Source organism: Belonocnema kinseyi, chromosome 6, assembly GCF_010883055.1.
Source record: "Belonocnema kinseyi isolate 2016_QV_RU_SX_M_011 chromosome 6, B_treatae_v1, whole genome shotgun sequence".
Taxonomy (NCBI): domain Eukaryota; kingdom Metazoa; phylum Arthropoda; class Insecta; order Hymenoptera; family Cynipidae; genus Belonocnema; species Belonocnema kinseyi.
This window is the reverse complement of record NC_046662.1, coordinates 71,034,519-71,056,135: the sequence shown is the minus strand read 5'-3', so window position 1 is coordinate 71,056,135 and position 21,617 is coordinate 71,034,519. Positions and strand designations below refer to the sequence as shown.

The 21,617-nt window shown below is 33.9% G+C and overlaps 2 protein-coding genes across 3 annotated transcripts; both read right to left on the bottom strand.

Annotated features, from left to right (window-relative positions):
* Positions 1 to 2,992: 2,992 nt before the first annotated feature.
* Positions 2,993 to 16,293, bottom strand: LOC117174873 (protein gooseberry-like). Of its 2 annotated transcripts, none has more exons than XM_033364282.1 (6): positions 15,956 to 16,293; positions 9,436 to 9,749; positions 9,149 to 9,275; positions 6,278 to 6,449; positions 5,911 to 6,192; positions 2,993 to 4,144 (listed from the first exon to the last, which is right to left on the bottom strand). In XM_033364282.1, exons 1-6 carry the CDS (start codon positions 16,008 to 16,010, stop codon positions 3,880 to 3,882), a joined length of 1,215 nt encoding a protein of 404 aa, XP_033220173.1. In that variant the 5' UTR covers positions 16,011 to 16,293; the 3' UTR covers positions 2,993 to 3,879. The 2 variants fall into 2 exon arrangements, with proteins under 2 accessions (XP_033220173.1, XP_033220172.1); XM_033364281.1 differs by having other exon boundaries at positions 2,998 to 4,144; positions 9,149 to 9,278; positions 15,956 to 16,292.
* Positions 16,294 to 18,966: 2,673 nt separating this feature from the next.
* On the bottom strand, positions 18,967 to 20,333 carry LOC117175437 (esterase SG1-like). Its single transcript, XM_033365145.1, has 4 exons — positions 20,146 to 20,333; positions 19,810 to 19,969; positions 19,249 to 19,602; positions 18,967 to 19,053 (listed from the first exon to the last, which is right to left on the bottom strand). Exons 1-4 carry the CDS (start codon positions 20,331 to 20,333, stop codon positions 18,967 to 18,969), a joined length of 789 nt encoding a protein of 262 aa, XP_033221036.1.
* Positions 20,334 to 21,617: the final 1,284 nt, after the last annotated feature.

The following is a 21,617-nucleotide window of genomic DNA, read 5'->3' as shown; positions in this document are numbered from 1 at the left end:
CACATTCTAACCATTCTTTCCGCGGTCTACCTCTGGGCACGTTGCCATTTACTTTACCTTGATACACTTGTTTTGTTAGTCGTTCATTTGGCATTCTCTCAATATGTCCGAACCATCTTAATCGATTTCTTTCCCAGTATGGAGAAAACCTTCACCTGTAACATGTACTTTGCCCCATATTTTTAGAATTTTTTCTGTTGAGATTTTAACCATAATTTGTACAAAAATTGAGGTGTCTAAATTTGTTGGACACATTATAGGTGATTTGTCAAACTTTCCAACGATTAAGACAATCGTTGAAAAGTTTGAAAAATGCCAATCGGCTATGTGGTTAAACGTTCAAACGTGCAGTCAGTCACAAAATCGATTCTTGATGGACCACTCTATGGTTTAAATTTTAAATCCACCACGTGCCACCCCACCAAGATTCTGTTAAACTGATTTGAGTTAAAAAAAGGTTAAATCAGGTTATTTTAATACAAAGAAGTTTTGATTCCTACATTCGGGACTTTAAGTATTTATTTAAGTATTAATTTTATTTTTATTTATTCAATTTATATTTTCATTTATTTTAATAAGTATATATTTAATTCATATTTTTATTTTTTCCAACATTCTGTAAAAAATCCATAAAAAAGTTTAACAATTTTGAAAATTACTGCTTCCCACAAAATAATTCAACATGCTTTTTAATATAAGTTCATCGGTTTATTAAGGTAAGGTATTTGAAAATATTTAAAGGGATTTCGGATGATTTTTATATGATTTAAGAATATTTCAAAGGATTTTTGAGGACTTTGAACGGATTTCACAGGATTTTATAAGAGTTTATAAGATTTCAGTAATTTTAAAGGATTTGAAAGGATCTTTAATAAGGTACATTAATTATTTTTCCATGATAACAAACGATTTCATAGAATTTTAAACATTTCCACAGATCTCAAGGAATTTTATCAGATTTTTGTAATTTGACAGGATTTTAAGGGATCTTCGAATATCTTACAGAAATTTTGAAGAATTTATTCGCAGGAAAAGGATTGGAAGAGATTCTCAAATATTTCAAGGTATGTCCAAAGAATACAATTATTTTTTAAGATTTTAAAGAATTTTAAAGGATTTCAAGAAATTTTCAAAAGCTTTAAAAAATGTCAAAAGAATTTAAAAGATTTTGAAGTATTTAAGAAATGTCACGGATTTTAATTACAGTGAAACCCTTCAATAGCTCTCCCTTCTATAGCTCTTCCGAGAATTGAAGCGGTCAATCAGGCGAGCACGTAGGCGTGCACAAAAAAAGCGGAGCGGGCTATATAGAGTTAGTTCCCACCTACCGTCAGTCCCATAATCGCCGCCATAGAAGAGTTTCACTGTATTTAAAGGGATTTCAAACAACTTCATGTGATTTTGAAGAATTTCGGAAGATTTAAGAGGATGTTATAAGAATATATATTCTGAGGACTCTTCAGTGAAATCAAAGAATGTCAGAAATAACGGATTTCATGTAACTTAAGGGATTTATTCATTGGATTAATTCATGGGGTTTTAAGAGATTTTAATATGATGGGGTAAGAGATATCTGAAGGAACTTTGAAGCAATATCCTCAGATTTTATGTAACTTCATGGGATTTTAACGGACTTTATAAGATTTTCATGAAATTTTAAAGAATTTATTCACCAATATAGAGGTAATTCAAGTATTCCAAAGATTTGAGGAAATTTTGCATCATTTTAAGAAATTTCCGAAGATTTTGAAAATTTGAAAAGATTTTGAAAAATTTCAATGGTTTCAGGATATTTTAAAAGATTCCAAAGAATAAATAGTTTTAAGAGCAATAAATAGTTTCGGAGGGCTTTTAAAATATTTAAAAAAATTGGAAATATTTCAAAGGATTTCAAGAATGTTTTAAAAAAATTAAAAGAACTTCAAGGAATATCCTCAGATTCAATGTAACTTTATAGGATTTCAAGAGATTTGATAATATTTCAATAAAATTTTTAATATTTTATACACAGTATTTGAAGGATGTTAAAGAATTTAAATTATTTTAAAGGGTTTTAAAAATACTATTTTATCTGATTGATTTTAGGAAGACAATCAAGTGTCCGACTTCGGGAAGAAAATCAAATTTGAATAAAAGGAACCGTAAAACTTTGCTCACGGGCCTAGAAGTTTTTGTCTGGATTTAAGTCTTAAATTGAGACAAATTTTATTTGAAATTAGTTTAATTTTTTATTAGTCTGGAGAAGTTTAGTGAATTTCCTGCCAAAAAATTTAAGCTGAAACACTGAGAAAAGTGATTTGAACAACATATTTTTTTCTTAGCTTAAAGTTTAATAATTTCCTATCAGAATAGCAAAACATTATGTTAAACTAACAAAACGTTTTGTTGAAGCGACAAAAATTACATCTTAAATAGTTCAACGGATATTCTGTCCGATTTTTCTCAGTTTGAGAAAAGTTTGTTTGAATTTGGACAAAATTTGTCTCATCTTCAAGCCCATCTCTGGGATGCAAAGCATTATTTTATCATAGAACTTTTGTCATTTTAAGTTAATCAATCCAAATATATTTTTAAATATTTTACGACGATTTAAAAAAATTAGGAATAGAACTCTTTAATTCTTGTTTTAGAGACTGATAATTAGGAATTTCTCTAACGTAAAATTGAGTGTCAAACTTTGTTCAAAAATGAATATAATTTTTTAGACGATTAAAAGTTTCTTTGAAATAGCTGAAAGCGAATGTATCTAAGTAGTCGTCCCGATATGCCATGATCTGCAGCGTAACTTATATGAAAATATATATTTTTTAATTGCTTTTTAAGTGTTATTAAAAGCGTTCATCATTGTTTCTATGTTCTTTTTAAAATCAAATTCGATATAATATTGCAAGTAAATGAGTAAAAAATAAAAAAGAAAAGTGTCTTAAATCTTGTCGAAGAAAAATGGGAAAGAGGCTATATAGTGTATACTGTCGATTCAAAACAAGCAAAATTTACGAAAGTGTTTTTATTGCGTAACATTCAATCATACAGATCATAATATAACTATGTAAATTCGCTAAACATTGCATGCACCGAATATAAAATTACTTTCTATATTTACAATACAACTGGCCGATTAAATATAGTCAAATTAGTAAAAAAATAGCCGCGGATATCAGCTGTGAAGTTAATAATACAGAAGAAAGTCGTAAAAATGAAATGTTTGCTTAATATTCATTGAATATGTACAGTCTTATTTGAAAAGGCTCGAGAATAATCTCGAAGGGTGATTGTTTTCTAAACATGAGTTAAAGCATTAATTCTATTTAAGGCGTTTTAAGGCTCGTAAGAAAGTTGAACATCAAGGCCACGCTTGGAAATAGATTAAAAAACTTCCAATTTTTCACCCAATGTATTATTTAGCATTGGAATTACAATTTCCGAAAGACTCTTCTAGTTTTCTTGCAGCCAGCAATCTAATCTATCAGGCGATGCAGCGATATAAATACTTAAAATTATTTTCACTGGGTCTAAGCTTAAAAAATCTTTGTACAAAAGTAGAGGAAACTTTTTCCGAATTTTGATCAGAATTGTATTAACAATTCTAAAGTTCAAAACCAATGAGATCCGTCGCTTTTAGCCTTTTTACATAAGGATTTTTCGACATGGGATAATTAAAAACAATGTATAACTATTTACAAAATATCCTACTTGATTTTAATAAGGGGCTACTTTAAAACATGGTTTATCTCACAAAAGAAACTTATAATTTGAACGAAATTCGAATGGTTCTACGAAAGGTGACTAGGGAAAATGCTGAGTATAATAAGGGTAAAAAAGCGACTATTTGTAGAGCCCCATAAAGAAATCAACGTGGTTTCACTTCAGACAAAATTTTCAATGAACCCTGCCACAAACTTGAGAGTCTATACCTCCCAAATAGGGATATCCACTTTTGGCTTCACTTGGACTGTGGGGAGTCACGTGATGGTGTCCCATTCCGGAAGTGGGAACCCCCGAAGAGGCACCCTGAATCATACATGTGCTCATGTTGGTAGCTGTCGTCGGACTAACACTGCCTCCCAGGCTTCCTAAATTCAGGTTGCTGGAGGCCAAATTCGAGGCCAGGTTACTGCCACCGTAGTGGGAGGCGTTGAAGAGTCTGAAACAGAAATGGTCAGGGTCCAAATTAAAAGGCGGCAAGCTTGTGAGTTTTTACAAACTACATAAAACGATCGCAAAATCTCCTCCTCGCTCGTAACCCTTCTGGTATAATAATTTTCTTAGAGCCTATAGTGCCTACTTCCAAGTATGCCTCTCATCTTCACTTTTAGCTTTTACTGCCAGATAGCAAATTGAAACATTTTCAATAATAAAGGAAAGGCATTCTAACATACATGAAAGTTCAAACATCACAGATATTAACATAATTTTCATTGCAAAGTTAAAATACAATAAATGGAAATGCATTATTTATTTTTATTTGAGTCTTAATAATATTGGGATGATAACATTTTTCACCTATTTTCTTTTGCCATTTTTAACCATTTGCATTTGAGAGGTTTATAGATTTATTTTTCTCTGGGAAGAAAGTGAGTGTAGAATAAGAAAATACACTTTTCAAAGTGCCAACCATTTTTAGTAAGGGACATTTCGGTCTATATAATTAAAGAGTTTTTGTTGCAAGCCGATATCCAATAGTCAGCGGCACTTTGACGATTTCGGCACAGCAAGGTGGTCAAAGGCCCTTACACTTTGTTCCCTTTTATTTATTTGAATGTTTTAAACACACACGACTTGCAATGGCAATTCGAATTCCTTCGCTATGTAAAAATAATTTTGTAAAGTATTCAGGTGAAAAGATTGGAGAAATAATTCCAGATGATGTAAAGGAAATTGTTTGCTAATAATAGAAGAATTAATTTTCTCCTCGGGGGACTATTAGGTTTGATTGTTGGGAATTGAATCATCGAAACAGAAGTTAAGGTGTGCGTGTGTTGAGTAGTAAGTACACCTCAGTGGCAAGAACGTGATAGGGCAAAATACGTAATTCCAATTGGTAGGTGTTTCTCAGCAGGTGTATTCGATTGAACGGTACAGTCCATTCCATAAAACAGATTCTACAAGTGATTTCTTACCCAACAAATTATTAAACCCATTTAGCTCGATAAAACTTTATCATCGACAATGGCGTTATCAGAACCCAAAGCTAAGATAATAAATAATGAAATAATACTACAATGAAACAAACAATTCGATAGTTAAAAATAGGCGTATCTTTGAAAAAGAATCTTGTTCAATCGAGATCTTTGACACGGCCTTTAAGTTATTGTTAGTTGACCTGTACTGGAATAGCGGGTAGACCCGGACTCGAGTGGATTATTAGCCGGTAGCGTTTTATTATGAAGCCAGCAACATAATTGCGGACCACACTGGCGAGGGGCCCAACCACAAGCGATCACACTGTACCCAACTTGACTGAATCTGCTCACTTGGGATGCTGCAGTCGAGGCCCCTTGCCGACCTCAACCTGTTATTACTCCACAATGGCTGAATTAATTGTTTCCAGCGCCCTGGTGTCTCATCTTGCTACAAGAAACGTCGCAGATCGCGCGATTTTACGTTTTAAAGCGACCCGCCTGATGCACGCCTCGTCCTCTCTATGGGGGGTCCTTAGTTCGATTTCCGCCACACGTGCACCAGTCACATTTCTTAAAACCGAAGCAAAAAAGAAAAAACCCATAGAAATTTGCTAATCTACCATCTTGGGCTTTTAAATTTTAAATATCCCCGCGCTAGATGACGCCATTATACAAAACAGTCCCACCAATTAAAAGAAAGGCGGGAAATGAGCGGGCGTTCAAAAGTCAAACAGGAAACGAATAGGAATATAATGAATTTGAAATTTTATTCAAATTTGAAACTTACCCGTAGTTATCAGCAGTCGATCTGGGCCATTGTTGCTGGGTCGTGTAGTAGTTATCACTATAATTGTAATGTTGAGGATAAGTAGGGGTGGCTGCTGCAGCAGCGACAGACGTTTGGCCATAGCCTTGGTAGCTTTCGGCACTGCTACCATAATGCTGGGTCTGGAAACTCTGGAGGCTCATGGTATTGAAAGCATTTATTTGCTGACTGTTGATCTGCTTGCGCAATCTTGCTCTTCGGTTGCTAAACCAGACCTGAACTCTCGCTTCTGTTAACTTAGTCCTGGAATAAATAACCAAACAAACTTAATAGGAGTTCCTTGTGAAAAATATTCCTTAAACGAAATCTATTTTTGTTTAATACTTACTTTTGAGCAAGTTCTTCTCTCGTATATACATCTGGATATTGGGTTCGGTGAAAAGCAGCTTCGAGCTGCTCAAGCTGTTCCCCTGTGAATGTTGTTCTGCTTCTGCGTTGCTTTCTCTTAAGAGCGATTCCAGGCTCACTTTCAGTATCGGAATCATCACCACTACTACCACCTTCAACAAAAACACCATACCAAATTATTAGACAATGAAGAGAAGTCTTCAAATTCTATATCTAAATGAACGAATTGGAATTTCCGATACAGAATTTCTACGAAGATAATTTTCCCTTCTGAAAGGGAGTGGTTACAATGAAGGGAGTTTCTGGTTGTACTGGTTGTAATGGCGAGTGCGTATCGACATAAGTGTTTCAGTCCAGCACGTGCTAGACGTCAGATACTGAAGATAGGAAGCGAGTGGTGTACGCCCACAGTTCACACGCCAGGCCAGGCAACCTACCATTAAATCCCTCCTGATTACAGCCATGCCAGCCTAACCTATACTAAACTAAAACACCGGAGAAATTAGGGCCGCCACAAGAATTAAGTTCTTTGACATGTCCCATCCTTCCCGAGGCTAAAACGAAGGACGATGCGGAACGGAACCGAACGAGCCACGCGATAATTCAAATATAAATACTTCTTCAGGCCTGAACATCGTCGTTAACGAATTCACTTGTGACCTGTCAACTCTAGAAATCTCACCCGGGGGATGAAAACTGCCTAAGATTTTGGAAGGTGATGACATCAGTTTCGAAAGCGAAGCTGATAGACCTTTTTTAAGGGATAGAAGGATAGTTGGATAAGGAAGATGGGATCGATAGTCCTAGTCCCTTAATATTTAGGCTTGAAGAAAAACAAAGGAATAACAACGTCAAGAGAGGGATAGATGATATAAATCGTAACAAATACTGTCTAGCCTTAAACTTCTTGTGGATCACTTGATACAGCTGATATCGAATATGGTGTTCAACATTATGATACTACATTCTATTGTCTATTATATCTCAATACAAAATCCGATAAAAAATCTTACATATCTTTCTTGATCACTAAACTGCCAATTGTTGCATAGGAAGAACTGAACTAAAATGTGCACCTAAATCAATAGCAGGTTAGGTCTAAGACTACCCGGAATGAGCGCAAATCAAAAGCCTCGAGTTGGCGGTCTGCTGGTAAGATTAAAGACTGCCCGAGGTCGTAAATCCTTGCGACGCTTCGCAAAGCATACCTAACGATTTCTCGAGACCTTACGACGCTTTCTGCGACCCTTCAGCACCAGTAGACCAGCAAACACTCCGTCCCTTGAGCCGCATCTTTACCGCCCCTTCATCTGTAAGCTACCGTCCAGGAATAATAAACTTCCCGCGGCCCTAAGGGGAGGGAGGTCGCGCATCTCAATCCTTTGAACCGCAAACTCTACCAACGATTCTTCGCTTCATTAACCTAACCGCAGTCCTTAAATCAATGCATCACCTGCTTCATCAACATTCAATTTTCTTTTGGTTATAATTGGTCCTCAACTCCGTAAAATCTTTTCTTTTAAAGATTTGAGAAAACTGAACTATAGAATTCGTTTTGATAACAGTGAACCTTCTATATTTCAGTTGATGATTTTTTCACAAAATAAGGTTATGATGAACCAAAGAAGCACCTTTCTTCCTTATGGACCACACGCAGCGATTTCCTCCTACTTCTCCACCCCTCTTCCGCGCGTTCTATATTTCTCCCACCGCAGTCTATCAGCTTTCTCAGTCGTTTCGTGCCCTTCTTCAACGGCCTCATCTCTACCTGCTATAGTTTCTCTAGGACCTGTCCTGGACGATTCTTTCGTAGAAATTTACCGACGCTTACGACACCCCGAATTAGATAGGAATGCCCGTAATTCTGCTGTCCCACCCCCTCCTTCCGCGGTTTCCTGAACAGTGGCTATATGACTATAGTTTAGCTTGCTTTGAAAATTAAGTACTCGATTTCTTTATGATCCCAGCGATTTGTTACGTAAACCACTCAAGCGAGAGCCGGGAAACGACCTTCCAGCTACATTTCTTTGAAGGAAAATAACACTTCGATCCATTCAAATTCTCAACGACCAGAACCACAATTATGATCTGATCAATTCTAAGTGTTTTTTGTGTGTGTGTAAAATCAAAGTGAATTTAATCCTTTTCTTTTTGCAGTCCCACTAATCTAATCAAGACCGAATCTACCAGACAAGATAATAAACTCGACACATCTACGCGCCGCAGGACGCCTAATATTTCTCGCGGTGTTCTTTTCGTGGCGTTAAAAAAAACAACAAGCGAATTCCTTTGGGAGTGCCGACGGGATCTATATTTTTGTGATCCCTCTTCGAAAGTATTTGAAAAATTACTCGATACTGACAGGAAGTTCGTACATATAATGTATGGAATTTTTTAGATTCCATATAAATTAACTCTATTGGATTTATCTTTCATTATCACAAAATCACGCTCAGTATGAATAACTTTCAGAGGGTTGCAGTATATGTAGGTATCATACATGAAAATTATCGCTCACCTTAAATTAATTAAGTTAATTTCGGGCGAACTATAATTACGCTTAACTCTCGATCGTACGAAGGACTAAGAAATTCAAGCCGGGCGTACATGTTTCCAAACGACCTCATAACGCGATTTTCTGCTCGATAAAAATATAACGAAATGTGTATCATCAAGGAAAATTTGTTGGTATAAAGTAAATTGAATATAATTATTTAATTACTAATTCATAGCATGTCATTATGTCAAATGAATATTGATGGAAATCGTAAAATACTGAGTTTCAATTTTAATAGTAGATTGCGCGAATCATATTTATTGAAAGAAAAGAGGTGAAAAAATAGGAACTTACCGAGAATACCATCAATTGAATGATTTCTGCGAGGATCATCACCGGGTTTGAGTTGATTTGTTGGACCACGGAGTAGCCTCGAAATGCTGGAGACCGAAGGTGCCGATGTCTTGTCACAAACGCCGTCCTGCTAGCAATACCATTTCGGACTCGTTAGTATTATTTGGATAACAATTTTTTTAAATTTAAATTGTAAAATGATCATTCTTGGAAATATTAATCCCAAAGCCCGAAAAAATTAAGGAATAACAAAGACTATCCTCGTCAAGCTTCACATATCAACTGACCTTTATCAATTTTTCCCGTATTTCCCAGCTGAACATTCCTGGATTTTGTCTCTTCATATCTTCGATTTTAGACTCAACTTCCGGTGTAGCTACTCGAGGTTTGCTACCTCCAATGACTCCGGGTCTAATTGAGCCAGTTTCTTGGTAACGATTCAAAATTTTTGAAACGCAACCATGAGAAACTCGAAGTTGTCTAGAAATGACGCATGGCCTCACACCAGCGGCTGCCATTTCGACGATTTTTAGTCGAATGTGATTCGGAAGTGGTCGTCCATTTATGAATACTCCACCGAGTTGATTCACTCTTCCTTGTCCTGCAACAAAAAAAAACAAAAATTGAATTTTAATGAAATCTCTCGTCTTCCAAGTAAATCAAACCGACCAAAGGAATTAATTAATATCACGGGTATTAAAAATAACTCGCGCATAATTCATAATGACGTGCCTCTCTCATTGCTTTCTCGCGCCGAGAGGATGATTTTCGCGAAATAAGGTAAAGGCACATAGGTCGTAAAAGGCAAAACTACGCGGGACAAAACAGAGAAGGACACGCAAGGTGCCGCTCAAACGCACACCTAATTACGGGTAATTAGGCCCCTCTTAATTAACTTAATTATAATTACGAAGTCAAACAAATATTATGCGCTGGGCCACGAGGCAAAGAAGCAAATGAGATGCGGCTCGCGTGCAGGGCCGACAACCCCATAGCTTCGCACGATATTATAATGCGGCCACGGACAAACAGACAGACGGACCTTTCGTCCATCCGACAGAAGTTACGGCCGTGGTTTTGCTGCCAGCAGTAAACCTGCTTCTTCTGCACTTCTTCAGGACTTGGTTCTTCCATACATGAAAGTCTAGCGACTCTTATTCTCAAGATCCTTGAAGCTTTAGAGGCAAAACAACTTTCAGATTCAGAAACGGAACAGAAAAGGCAATTTCAACGCAAAAATAAAGGAAATTAGAGATTTTTATATTAGCAGACGACAATTGAAAAAAAAGAAAAAATAAAACAAATCAAAAAACTCTTAAGTAAACAGAAATGCAATCAAAATCATAAACTGTTATCACATTGTCAAAAATGGATCTAAGTATCATTAAAAATGAAGTTTTTCTATTACATGAAATGGTATTTATGAAAGTATTATATGTTTTCAGATGATATGCATTATAAATGCTGTCGGTATTAAGACATTATTGGTATTAATGGAATTTTTGATAGTCAATCATGGTATTTGATCATCTAGAATATTTGTTATCGTTATAGGTGTTCCAGAATTTAGAAATAATAGATTAATGATAGATTTGATCATTGTTGATAAAGAAATTATAGATCTATGTGAATGATAACTACTCCTCAATAGACACTGTTTAAAAGATAGAATAAATACTACATTATTGAAGACTGAATCTTACATAAGCTTCATTATCTTTTTTTCCTTGATAACTTCTTACAAATGGCAATTCCATCAGAATACTCAATGAAAAAATGCTAATTACCTGTAAAGATTTTTTTATCGCTGATGTATTGATCAGTGATTCTCACACGTTTTAATAATAGAGAGAAATGTTAACAGGCTATTAAAGACGGAAGAATGTCGGCTGAGTGTCGGATATCAATCGAGTATATATCGAAGATAATCGATCAATCGGAGTCGATTAGTCTCACACTCTGATAAATGGCAACACACGTCATTCTGTAATTACATGCCTGTAACTTTCAAATGCTATGACACATTTCTATTAGGATTTCTTTATTTTACCGTATTTTAAATTTAAAAGTACTCCAAAAAATAAAAGGTGAGAAAGAAAATAAAAGTACTTGACTTTACGTCGGTGGCCGGAAACGATAAACTTCAATTGTTTCAGAAACTTTGCCTACCTTATCGAATCGATTAAGATTACCATCTCTTTCAACAAAATAGGAAATTAAACTGAAAAGAATAGTCCTTATCTGATTTGTTCCTTTTTCCAAGGCCTTTTCTTCTTCGTTTAGACTCGAACCAATAATCGGAACGGAAATCTTGAACGATTTCAGGGAAAAGAACAAAAACTCTATTATGGTTTCTGCACACGCGAAGGTCGTGCGAATTCTTTATTTGCTTAAAATACGATGTACTAGAACTTTTTTGAAAAATTGATAATCCTCGATTGATGCGAAGATATATACTTTTCATTCATTTGGCATTAGCCTGCACTTCTTGAAGTCATACATAAATATACACACATAAACGAGTCCATCAATAGGCAGAGGAGGTGTACTCGTTGGCGCATAAGGATTACTTGTATGTATACAGAAACGGACGCAAATACTCATATAGATGGCGGACACCTCGGGAATGACGTCAGTTAGGCCGCGGGGCCCGACGGGATTACAGGCAAGATCAAAAGGCGCCGCTTGCCGCACACTTGGTGCGCGCGCACTGGACCCAAAGTGAGATAGCCTCTGCTCCTCCGAAGAGAGTATAAGTAACCTATAGGCGGCATATCCACATATTTTCGATCGACCCCAAAGATTTTTCTTCACCACCCAAAATCCCTCTCAAAAATCCCCAAAGGACCCAACATACTCCAACGCCCACTTCCAAACTCCACAACTTCCACTTGACAGTTTGCGGGTTTCTCACGAACGCCAACTTTTTGGTCTATTGTTCCAGAAATGAGTGTTTTTGAATTTTTTCAGATAGAATTGCATGATGCTTATCTGTAATCCTAACTACATTTTCTGTTCACGAATTACAATGTCGGGGACTGATTATATTGTTCGAGATCTTGAGAAAAAAAATCAAGAGATTATAAATCGAATCATCTGAACTTCTTCCGAAAAATAGAAAAGGTACCATATGGCTTAATTGCAAAACACGATTGGCTTTAATTACTGTGAATACATTGCACGTTAGTAATTAAGCAGTGATGACACACAGGATATTAACTTTCGCTAAATCGAAAATATATTCTTCAGAAGATATAGAATTATCATGGAAATATCTATAATATAAATATAATTAAGGCGGTGTAATTCATTTATCGAAACCTTCGACGGTAACAGGGGCGATGCAATAACGCGTCAAGCATGAAGATTGGCAACGAGCGTGCAAACCGACTTAATCGATCCCTACTTTTGCAGCGCTAACTTATAAAATTTCTATTTCGTCACTTTACAATTTTTTAACCAAACCTTCTTGTCAGCCCTGCGCCTTGAGGGTAATCCCTATAATGACCGGCGAACGTTCACCGCATTCAAAACAGAATCTCCTGTACCTATCGCGTCACATCGCTCCGCCAATCATGGGTATTAACCTGATCGTTCGAAATCAATTGCCCCTATCAATAATTCATGGTCCGAATTATTTCCCTGCCTTATGCACCTTTACTCATACTTGCAGGGTGGTCTTCTTTTCAGAAATTGCAGGGAAAGAAAGGGTCAATATTTTTATTCAATATAACCTTTTTTAGACTGCTTTTTATTCAAGATTCCTGATGCCGACGTTTACTAACATCTAGGGATTAAACTTAGACTAAACATTAGTAGATTTATCAGAAAGACGAACCCTAGATCAGTTTTTTCTAAACTACTTTTGGCATTAGGAACAGCCTGCAAATGATGACATGAATCTAGAATCGAAATGGTGAAAAAATGAATAAAAAATGAAGGAAACTGAATAAAAAAGTGAAAAATGAATATCGTAGTTGTGGGAGTACATATCAAAGAGTGGATACATGTACTTAGAGTGCGGTGTGAGTACCGAGTTGCGAGGGCTTCAATCAACGCGCCGTCGCCCGCGGCCGATCCGATATCAGACATTAGGTTTCAGACCCACGTCCGAAGTTCTCTCTGTCTCTTTCACTCGTCTCTAACGCCCACCATCGAGGCTTGCCCCTATACTATACCTATTATATTACCTACCTGTGCATCTCTCGAGAACGTCCCCTCAGATTCCATTAAAGAATGCCGAAAAGATTAAAGGTCCCACCGCACTACTTCCAAAGTGCGGAAGACCTGTTCAGTGTTCAACACCTAACACCTCACCTATCCGAACCTCAGAAGTCAAATTGGGTCGTTTCAATCTCAAATGTCCTCAAACGCACGAGTTTTTCCCTATTCTCTATTGTTAGACATTTTCCGCCCCATTGGAAAAATTCCGAGGAGATAAAAGAATGAGAGAGAAATCTAGTCGGGTCGATTAATCACTTTTTTAGGCTTTATGGGAACGCGAAATCAATCAATCAGGATTTTTGGGTAATTAAAGCAAATTAAAAACTAGGGAACTTTTTTGCTTTATTTTTGGATAGGGAGATGACTTATATTCGTAAACGAATAAAACAAAATTCTTTTTTATTTTGAATGAAGATCTTTGAGAAAATGATCCTGAATATGAATTAATACTTGCATATTCTTTGAAGATTTCGATCCTACAGAACGTTAGAATTTTTTTTAACCAAATTAATATATTTAAAAAAATTTAATTTTAACTTGCAGGAAATAAGTAATAAACAAAATTTAAAAAAAAGAAAATTATCCGCTTAATTTGAATTCATATTTATGAATGTGTACATTATTTATTGTAATAAGCACACATATAAACTATGCTTTGTGTATTTCCTTAAGAATTGAAACGTATAATTAATACAAGATTTTCTTTCATAAATTTCTAGAAATTAATGTTTTTAAAAAGTTTTTCTACTTTGCAGAAGAAATGTAATCGCCATGCCGTATAGACGAAGGTTAATAAATTGTGTTCAGAAAATGTTGACTCTAATTATGTTTTCCTTAAAAAATAATATGATTAATACTATCAGCTCTCTAGCCTTTTGATTATTTTCTGCTTGTCATTTTGATAAATTTGCATTTATTTTGTTTACCTTTGTTCGTAATTCTAATTCTGACTAAGATTAAGAAACGTATGTTTTGAAAGTTAAGGTGGATTCAAAGTAAATAACGACGATTGTTTCGAAATTTCTACACAAATTCAATTTTAAGACTTTTGTTGATAGTTTCGACCATTTTAATAATAATAAGGACTCCATGGACACAAATGTTATGTGGACTCAACTTTGTTTCTAACAAAACTTTAATTCTATTCAAGAGTAAAAAAACAATGTTTTTAAAAAGAAATTAATATGTTTCAAAAAAAGTGATTTGAACTTGTGAAAAATCAGGAGAAAAAGTAAATATTGCAATAAAAGAATTCCGTCGGATGCAAGTCGAAATGAAATAAATTAAAAGCTCAGAAAAGTTAAAAAAAAAATGTACTGTAAATAATTTATATCCTCAGCACTTTTACGGTATGTATGTAACATATGTACCATTATTCTTGTTTGAATTTCACGCAAGTATTATGTGACGAAAAAATACATAATATTATGAATGGAAACGATATTTTGGCCAGAAGGATATTCAGGATTGTGTAATAATAGGCTTTTCATTTAAACACAATTAAAGTCACCTAGAAAATGATTTATGTTTTCAAGGTGCTGTTACTAAATCATGAGATCCGTCGGATAGTTTGGTCGAAAAGCATCGTAAAACCATTAACAGGGACTGTAAACCTGCCCAAAGTCTCCTTCCAAGAACATTTGTAAAAATATGAGAATTCAAAGTTATTGAGAAAATGTTGTTGAAAATTTTAAGAAGATTCTTGCATAATTGTCTTCATTACGGATTCAAATTCTTTCTCATTCACACAATTGTTTGACTTATAAACCACTAATGACCTAAATAATATTAGTTATCTTATTGATCTAAACTTTCTATAGCTGTTTTAATTATAATGAATCTAACTTATTTTTTTATTACATACAAATGAATATTTACGCCTACAAATTTAATATTCTTCTGAAGAAGAAATATTAAAGGATGATATCAAATATATACCTAAAAACGAAATATTAAATTAAGAATGAAACTGATAAAATTGACTGAAGAATCAAGGCGATGAATAAAAGCGAAGTATACAGCCAAATTTCATGGAAATTTCCAAAATGTTGCATTGAATCAATTAAAGAATTGGTTCACCGAGGCATAAACAATTTTTCGTTTCAGCGTCGAAACAGAACTTGAAAGAAGTATATTTTGATTTGGAAAAATGAATTTAAAGGTAGGGTCGCAGAATAAAAATTAAGGACTGAAGAGAGAGTTTGTACCAAAGAATCAATTTTCGAATAGTTTAAAGAAGATTAATGGTAACAAAAATTTTAAGTACAGCATCTTAAAGAGGAACATTAAAAAAAGTTTTGATCCTAAATATCAGGAGAGCAACGATATTTGAGAAAAATATTTCAGAAGAAGATCGAATAATTTGAACAATTTAAGATTGAATAAAGTAAGGCTGAACATAAATTGATACCAATAAAAATAAAGAACGATATATTATAGAAGAAAATGTGAATAAAGCAATCTTTGACGCAAAAATGAATAATTCGTTTGGGAAAGAATTTTGAAGAGATTGAAAAAATTCGAAGAATTGGAAATTATTAAAACATTCTTAATTAAAATAATTATCATTATCAAATATCTTACCTTGAAAAGGATATCCAGTGAAGTACGGTGCCATGTTGAGTGTGCTAACAGCCATCTAAAACTTCCGTAAGTGCCAGAGAAGCACTCACTCCTTTTTGCGAAGTATTTGAAATCAGAGGCAAAAGTCCGGAACACTGAACAGATTTTGCTTTACTTCCAACTCAGTGAACAAAGAAGAACACAAATTGTTTTGCAGTCACGAATAGGTGGATACTGAGAGCCGATGATCGACGGTCACGGAACACGACAGACAAGAATTTTTGGAACACGCAGGAGCGGACCTGTTCTAGGTTCGGGGTCTCGACTCGAACTAAGTCCCCAAGAGTGGTCTTGAGGCTCCAGATCTGCGTGACCGGAGGAGCCGGGAGCCCGTTGAGAGGCTGAAATCGAGGGAAAGGAAAGGCCCCGCCTTCTTACAAGGGTATTTGAGAAGAAAAGACCTGGTACCATTGAGAACATGATTCTTGGTGGTGTTGTTATTGGTTCTTTAGGTTCTTCTCCTGCAGAAGGTGGTACCACCAGTGGCTCCGCCTAAGTCTTTCCCTCCACCCACGTAACCAGTACCAAAGACCCTTGCCTATTTAGACTCCGCGTTCTAATTAGCACTTGCTGATGACTCTGGAGAACACGCCTTTGAGATTCGAGATAACGATGGTGAGGTGTTGGGATTTCAGGGTGTGGAAATAGGATTTTGGAGTGTGCAAATTGAGATTGGATTTGGTAAGGAGATGATGAGCAGGGGAATTAGGTTTAGATTTATTGAGGTATTGATATGAAGAATTGAATTATAGTTTATTCCTTGTCAGTTGTTGGAGATTGAGGATGATATAAGAAGACATTTCTGGGTTGAGGTAATCAGCAATTGCGGCAGATTAGATGATCCTCTATTCATTAATTTTGAATCCAATGCATCATCTGAATAATTAAGTGGCTGTTTGACAAATAACATTGAAGAAGGTAGCAATCAACATTCAAGGAAAATTAAAAAGAACAAAAACCAGGAAAACTGTCGAAATCTAGTCACCTCGTATGATCATTTGTTAATATTCGTATTCCATTTTTTCCAACACATTATTTTACAATCTAGCCTTTTTTGTATTTTATTGTGAATATTTATTTTTTAATTCTTATCCTATATTAATCTTCTTTTATTCTTTAAAGCTATCATATTCCAATTTGATTTCCGATATTGTTCCGATATTGTTTAGACACAAGATTGCATTGCTTGAGTTTACTGTTGCAGGAATTTATTAATAAAAACGCTGTCTACGTTTTTTTATAGTCCATTTTTGAACATAACAAATGTGACTTTTCGCTGGTTAAAATATAGGATGATTTCTGAATCTGCGAACCCTGTTTTTCGGTTTGTTACATGACCTGTTTCCGTCCTTCTTTTTCTTCCTTCACGGCGGTCCTGCGAGGTCTTTGACAATAATGTGGCGTGAAAAGGGGCGAGGGATATCTAAAAGCATGAGAATCTTTCAATGACCAGATTTTACCACACAGAAGATATCCGTATTTTTCACACTAGATTCATTCAGGTCGTAATGATTAATGATTTTTTCATTAAACGAGTAAAGTTAGTAAAAATAAATATTGATAAAGTTATGATTTATCTTTTACATAAATGTTATAACTGATTGAGCATAATTGTAAAATTTCAGCTTCCTCTTCTCAAAAATGTTGTATTGTATTATTAATTTTAAAGAAAGAAAATGTGAAACTTATTGTTTATGAAGAAATAAGTATACATCGCTTTATCTCAATATCTACTTTATTTTATAACATTCAACATTTCACGAAAGGAAGAAGCAATAATAGATGGTTGTTATTGCATGGGGAAATTTTTTTTCCAAAATTTTAGTCGATCAGCAAAATAATTTCTCTTCAAAGTTACTGATGAATTATTATTGTTAGCTATGTCTCCGATTTCGAGAAAACTCTTGTCCGACGAATAAGGTTCCCAGAGATAAGGAGTTTCCAAAGAATTGGAAGAGGGTTTGCTGCAAGAGAAATGAAAATATTATAAATTACTTGATCGTATAATTTAAAAAGTAAGAATGGTGAAAGCTTCTTTATATATTCTGCAATATTTACCCATTTATTGCAAACGATGTCCATAAATCAATCATTAGATTGATCATTTGTTGATCTACCTTATTGGTTTTATTCACAAAGGGAAAAAGATACAGAAGTTCTTCAGAATGGGTAACACCAATATTTTCTTTCAATCCTTCTTGCAGAGAAATCAAACTTTCATTACCACTATAACCAAATGAATATACATAGAAAGGATTTCTTATAATTTTTAACATTTTCTCCACTAAAATGAATTCTGGGTATATAAATCGACTCTCGCTTACAAATTTTGTGAAACCTTTTAAAAGCTGTTAAAGAGCAAAGAAATTTATAAATCATTAGGATAAATTCAAGCATATTATACAATATCGTGGAAAGCATCAAATATCTTTGCTAAAATATTATAAATATACATGCCTCATCTTTACTCGAAAGAACACTTTCATTAAAGTAATAATCTATAATTACTTTTCTAAATTTATGTACATTTGGAGGTACCAAATAAAATGCAGAAGTAGAATTAATATATTCATCCAGACCCTTTTCAATTGTTTTATAATCACTCTTCTTTTTATAAAAATCTGACAGAGGGAAGATTTATGTTCATTAAATAGGTAATGCATTGAAATATGATATCAAACTAAAATAAAAAATTGAAATACTAAGTGTAGTGGACAATCCATCATCAATAACCGTGCCACTCATGGCAGGACAATCCTTCATTTTATTATTTTTAATTAAATTTTCTGGACTGTCTGTCAAAAAAGCATCTTCTGTTTCTATCTCATCTGTTGGTATCCAAACTATCTTGAAATAATCAAATGGGTCTTCAAAAATTGCTTTAATTAATATAAACACACTTTTTTCTCGTAAACAATCGACAAGAATTGTAGAATTCATTGCCGAGCATCCCACATAATCAGCAAGCCGATTTATGTGAGGTTTAAATTGACTTCTCTTTCGATATGTCCATCCAGAAAATGCAGTACCACTTTGGATAATATATTGGTGAAATAATCCTATAAAAATTAACAAATTTGTTATCTAAGATTAATATTGAATTAGAAAAATTGATTAAAGTAGGTCGAAAGCATAAGAGCAAAAATAATAGGACCCAAATTAGACGAACGGGCATAGACCGCAGACTAAAAGTTTAAGGGTTTCAAGTGGAATTATCGAAAGCCTAAAAAATAAAAAATAATTTGTTTTCTAACTTGAATCACATTACCCTTAGATGCATCTGAGATAGTGTGAAGATTTACACAAGCTCCAGCTGAACTTTGCCCAAAAATGGTAACTTTATCTGGATCACCACCAAAAAAATGGATGTTTTCTTGAACCCATTTAAGAGCAAGTACTTGATCTTTCAATCCCATATTTCCTGGCACTAATAAATCACCTGTGGTAAAAAAACCAAGAACTCCTAATCGATAATTAATGGAGACGAGAATAACATCTTTATCCAAAATATAACTTGGTCCATAGACAGTAAAACTTCCACTTCCTGTTTTGAAACCTCCTCCATGTATCCATACCATTACTGGTAACAAATTTTTTTTTGAGTTGATCTGTACACAGATTCAAGATAACAAAATATCATTAAAATAAATAATGAACTTACGATTGGGAGTTTATGTTTCCGAATTTTACTTCCAAAAAATTCATTCTATTTATTTATTTACAAAGGAAAATTAATTTTTTTTAAATAACAGGTATTAAAGAAAAAACTTTATTAAAAAAATTGGAAGTAGATTCAAAATAATGGTCATTCTCACCAAAGTTGAATTAAATTCTAGAATTGGTGTGTATATGTTTAAATACAAGCAATTTTCATCACCTAGCAAATTTTTACTTTTTAATTGAGGACACATATTGCCCTCAGTGTGAGCTAAACGCAGTCCTTTCCATTTTTCAGCTGGTACCGGGCTCCTGAACCTTTTGAATATTAATTTATTTTAATATAGTACACATTGCCGAAGAATAAACAAGGCGATATCAAGAATTCAAAACGCTTTTTAAAATTGTTAAAACTTGAGAATAAAATATGAAGTTTCACCTTTAGTGTCTGCCTCAAAAAAGTTAAACCTTATATAGGCGTGCATAATGTATACCTTAATTTTCCAATCGGAGGCTTTGCGTAGGGAATTCCCAGAAAAACTGAAATTTTTCTGCCATTTCTTGTTTCTAAATGAGTTCCTTTAAGAAGTCCTTGTGGTATTTTCACCAAAGGATCGTTGTTTGACGAAAAAGTTTTTACAAAATTTAACATAAATAATGCAACTACAAACCGAGCAGACATCTTTGTGATTTTGTTGCTTCTTAAATATTGGAAATGTTTTTTTCTAATTTAAAAATTTATATTCGATCCCTCTGATAAAAAAAAAATATTATTATTGTCATAAAAAAATGAGAAAGTACATTTTTCAGTCAGACTTGAGATGGTTATCGATATTGTTATTATGATAAAATGGTTATTATTACTAATGAAACATAAATAATAGAGAAACATTGTGATTCAATGAGTAAGGTAATATCATATTTTCGTATTCAGATGCAACTGTGATGCTTCATTAAAAAAAGATCAATGTAATCGTAAGTGATTAATAAATCCTTGAAAGTTCATTATTGATACTCCTCATTTTGTAATTTTAATGATTAAGCGTCTAACTTAAAAAGCCAGAAATGACAGATTTAATAAATTTTGAAATTATTGGAAGCTAAGAAAGTTATACGTATAATGAATAATCGGTAGGTATAAAATATTATGATTTTTCTATATATTAAAATTGTACGTAGAAATTAAGCGTACCTTTTATACGTGAGCCTCTCTATGCAATGTTGCCAATCATAAGAAATTTTGGGACGAAATAAAATAATCATTATGATTAGATATATAATCTATAATCATGACTTCCATCAGCTGTATACATCAGTTATAATACTGACGTTTTCTATAAATACGTACGCTTATAGATAAAATTGCTTTAACGCGAAGTGAAATTGATATTCATTCAGAATGAATAATTGTCGAGATTTTCTTCATCTTGTAATATAATCAAGTTTATATCTTTTCATCAAGTCAACTTGAGAAATTATTTAATAATTGTGTTAATCATTATTCTAATCGTTTTAAGCTTTCATTACTACAACGTTCTTGTAATTAATATGTGTCATACTTGTAAGAATTAAAGGGAAAATGATAGAATAATGCAACTTATTTAATAAATTTAGAGCAGAATAGGTAGATCCACATGTTTATATTATATGGAAAAATGTTAATTATAAGAAAAGTTAGCATAAATAATTTCTAGCAAAAGTTTGAAAGTCCAAATATTATTATATAAATTTTATGCAACGAGCATAAAAATTGTTATCTATAAAGACACTTTATATTTCTTCATTTTTCTGTAAATAATTTCAATTTATGATCATAACAATATCTATATCCCCATGTATATCTTTTTCTAATTCTCGGTGACTATAATGATTATTTTGCCAAACATTCTAAATTTCCGATCCCACATTCTGTCATTGCTTTTTACATTCTCATCATGAGAAAGTATTACATTTGTGTAAAATTCAA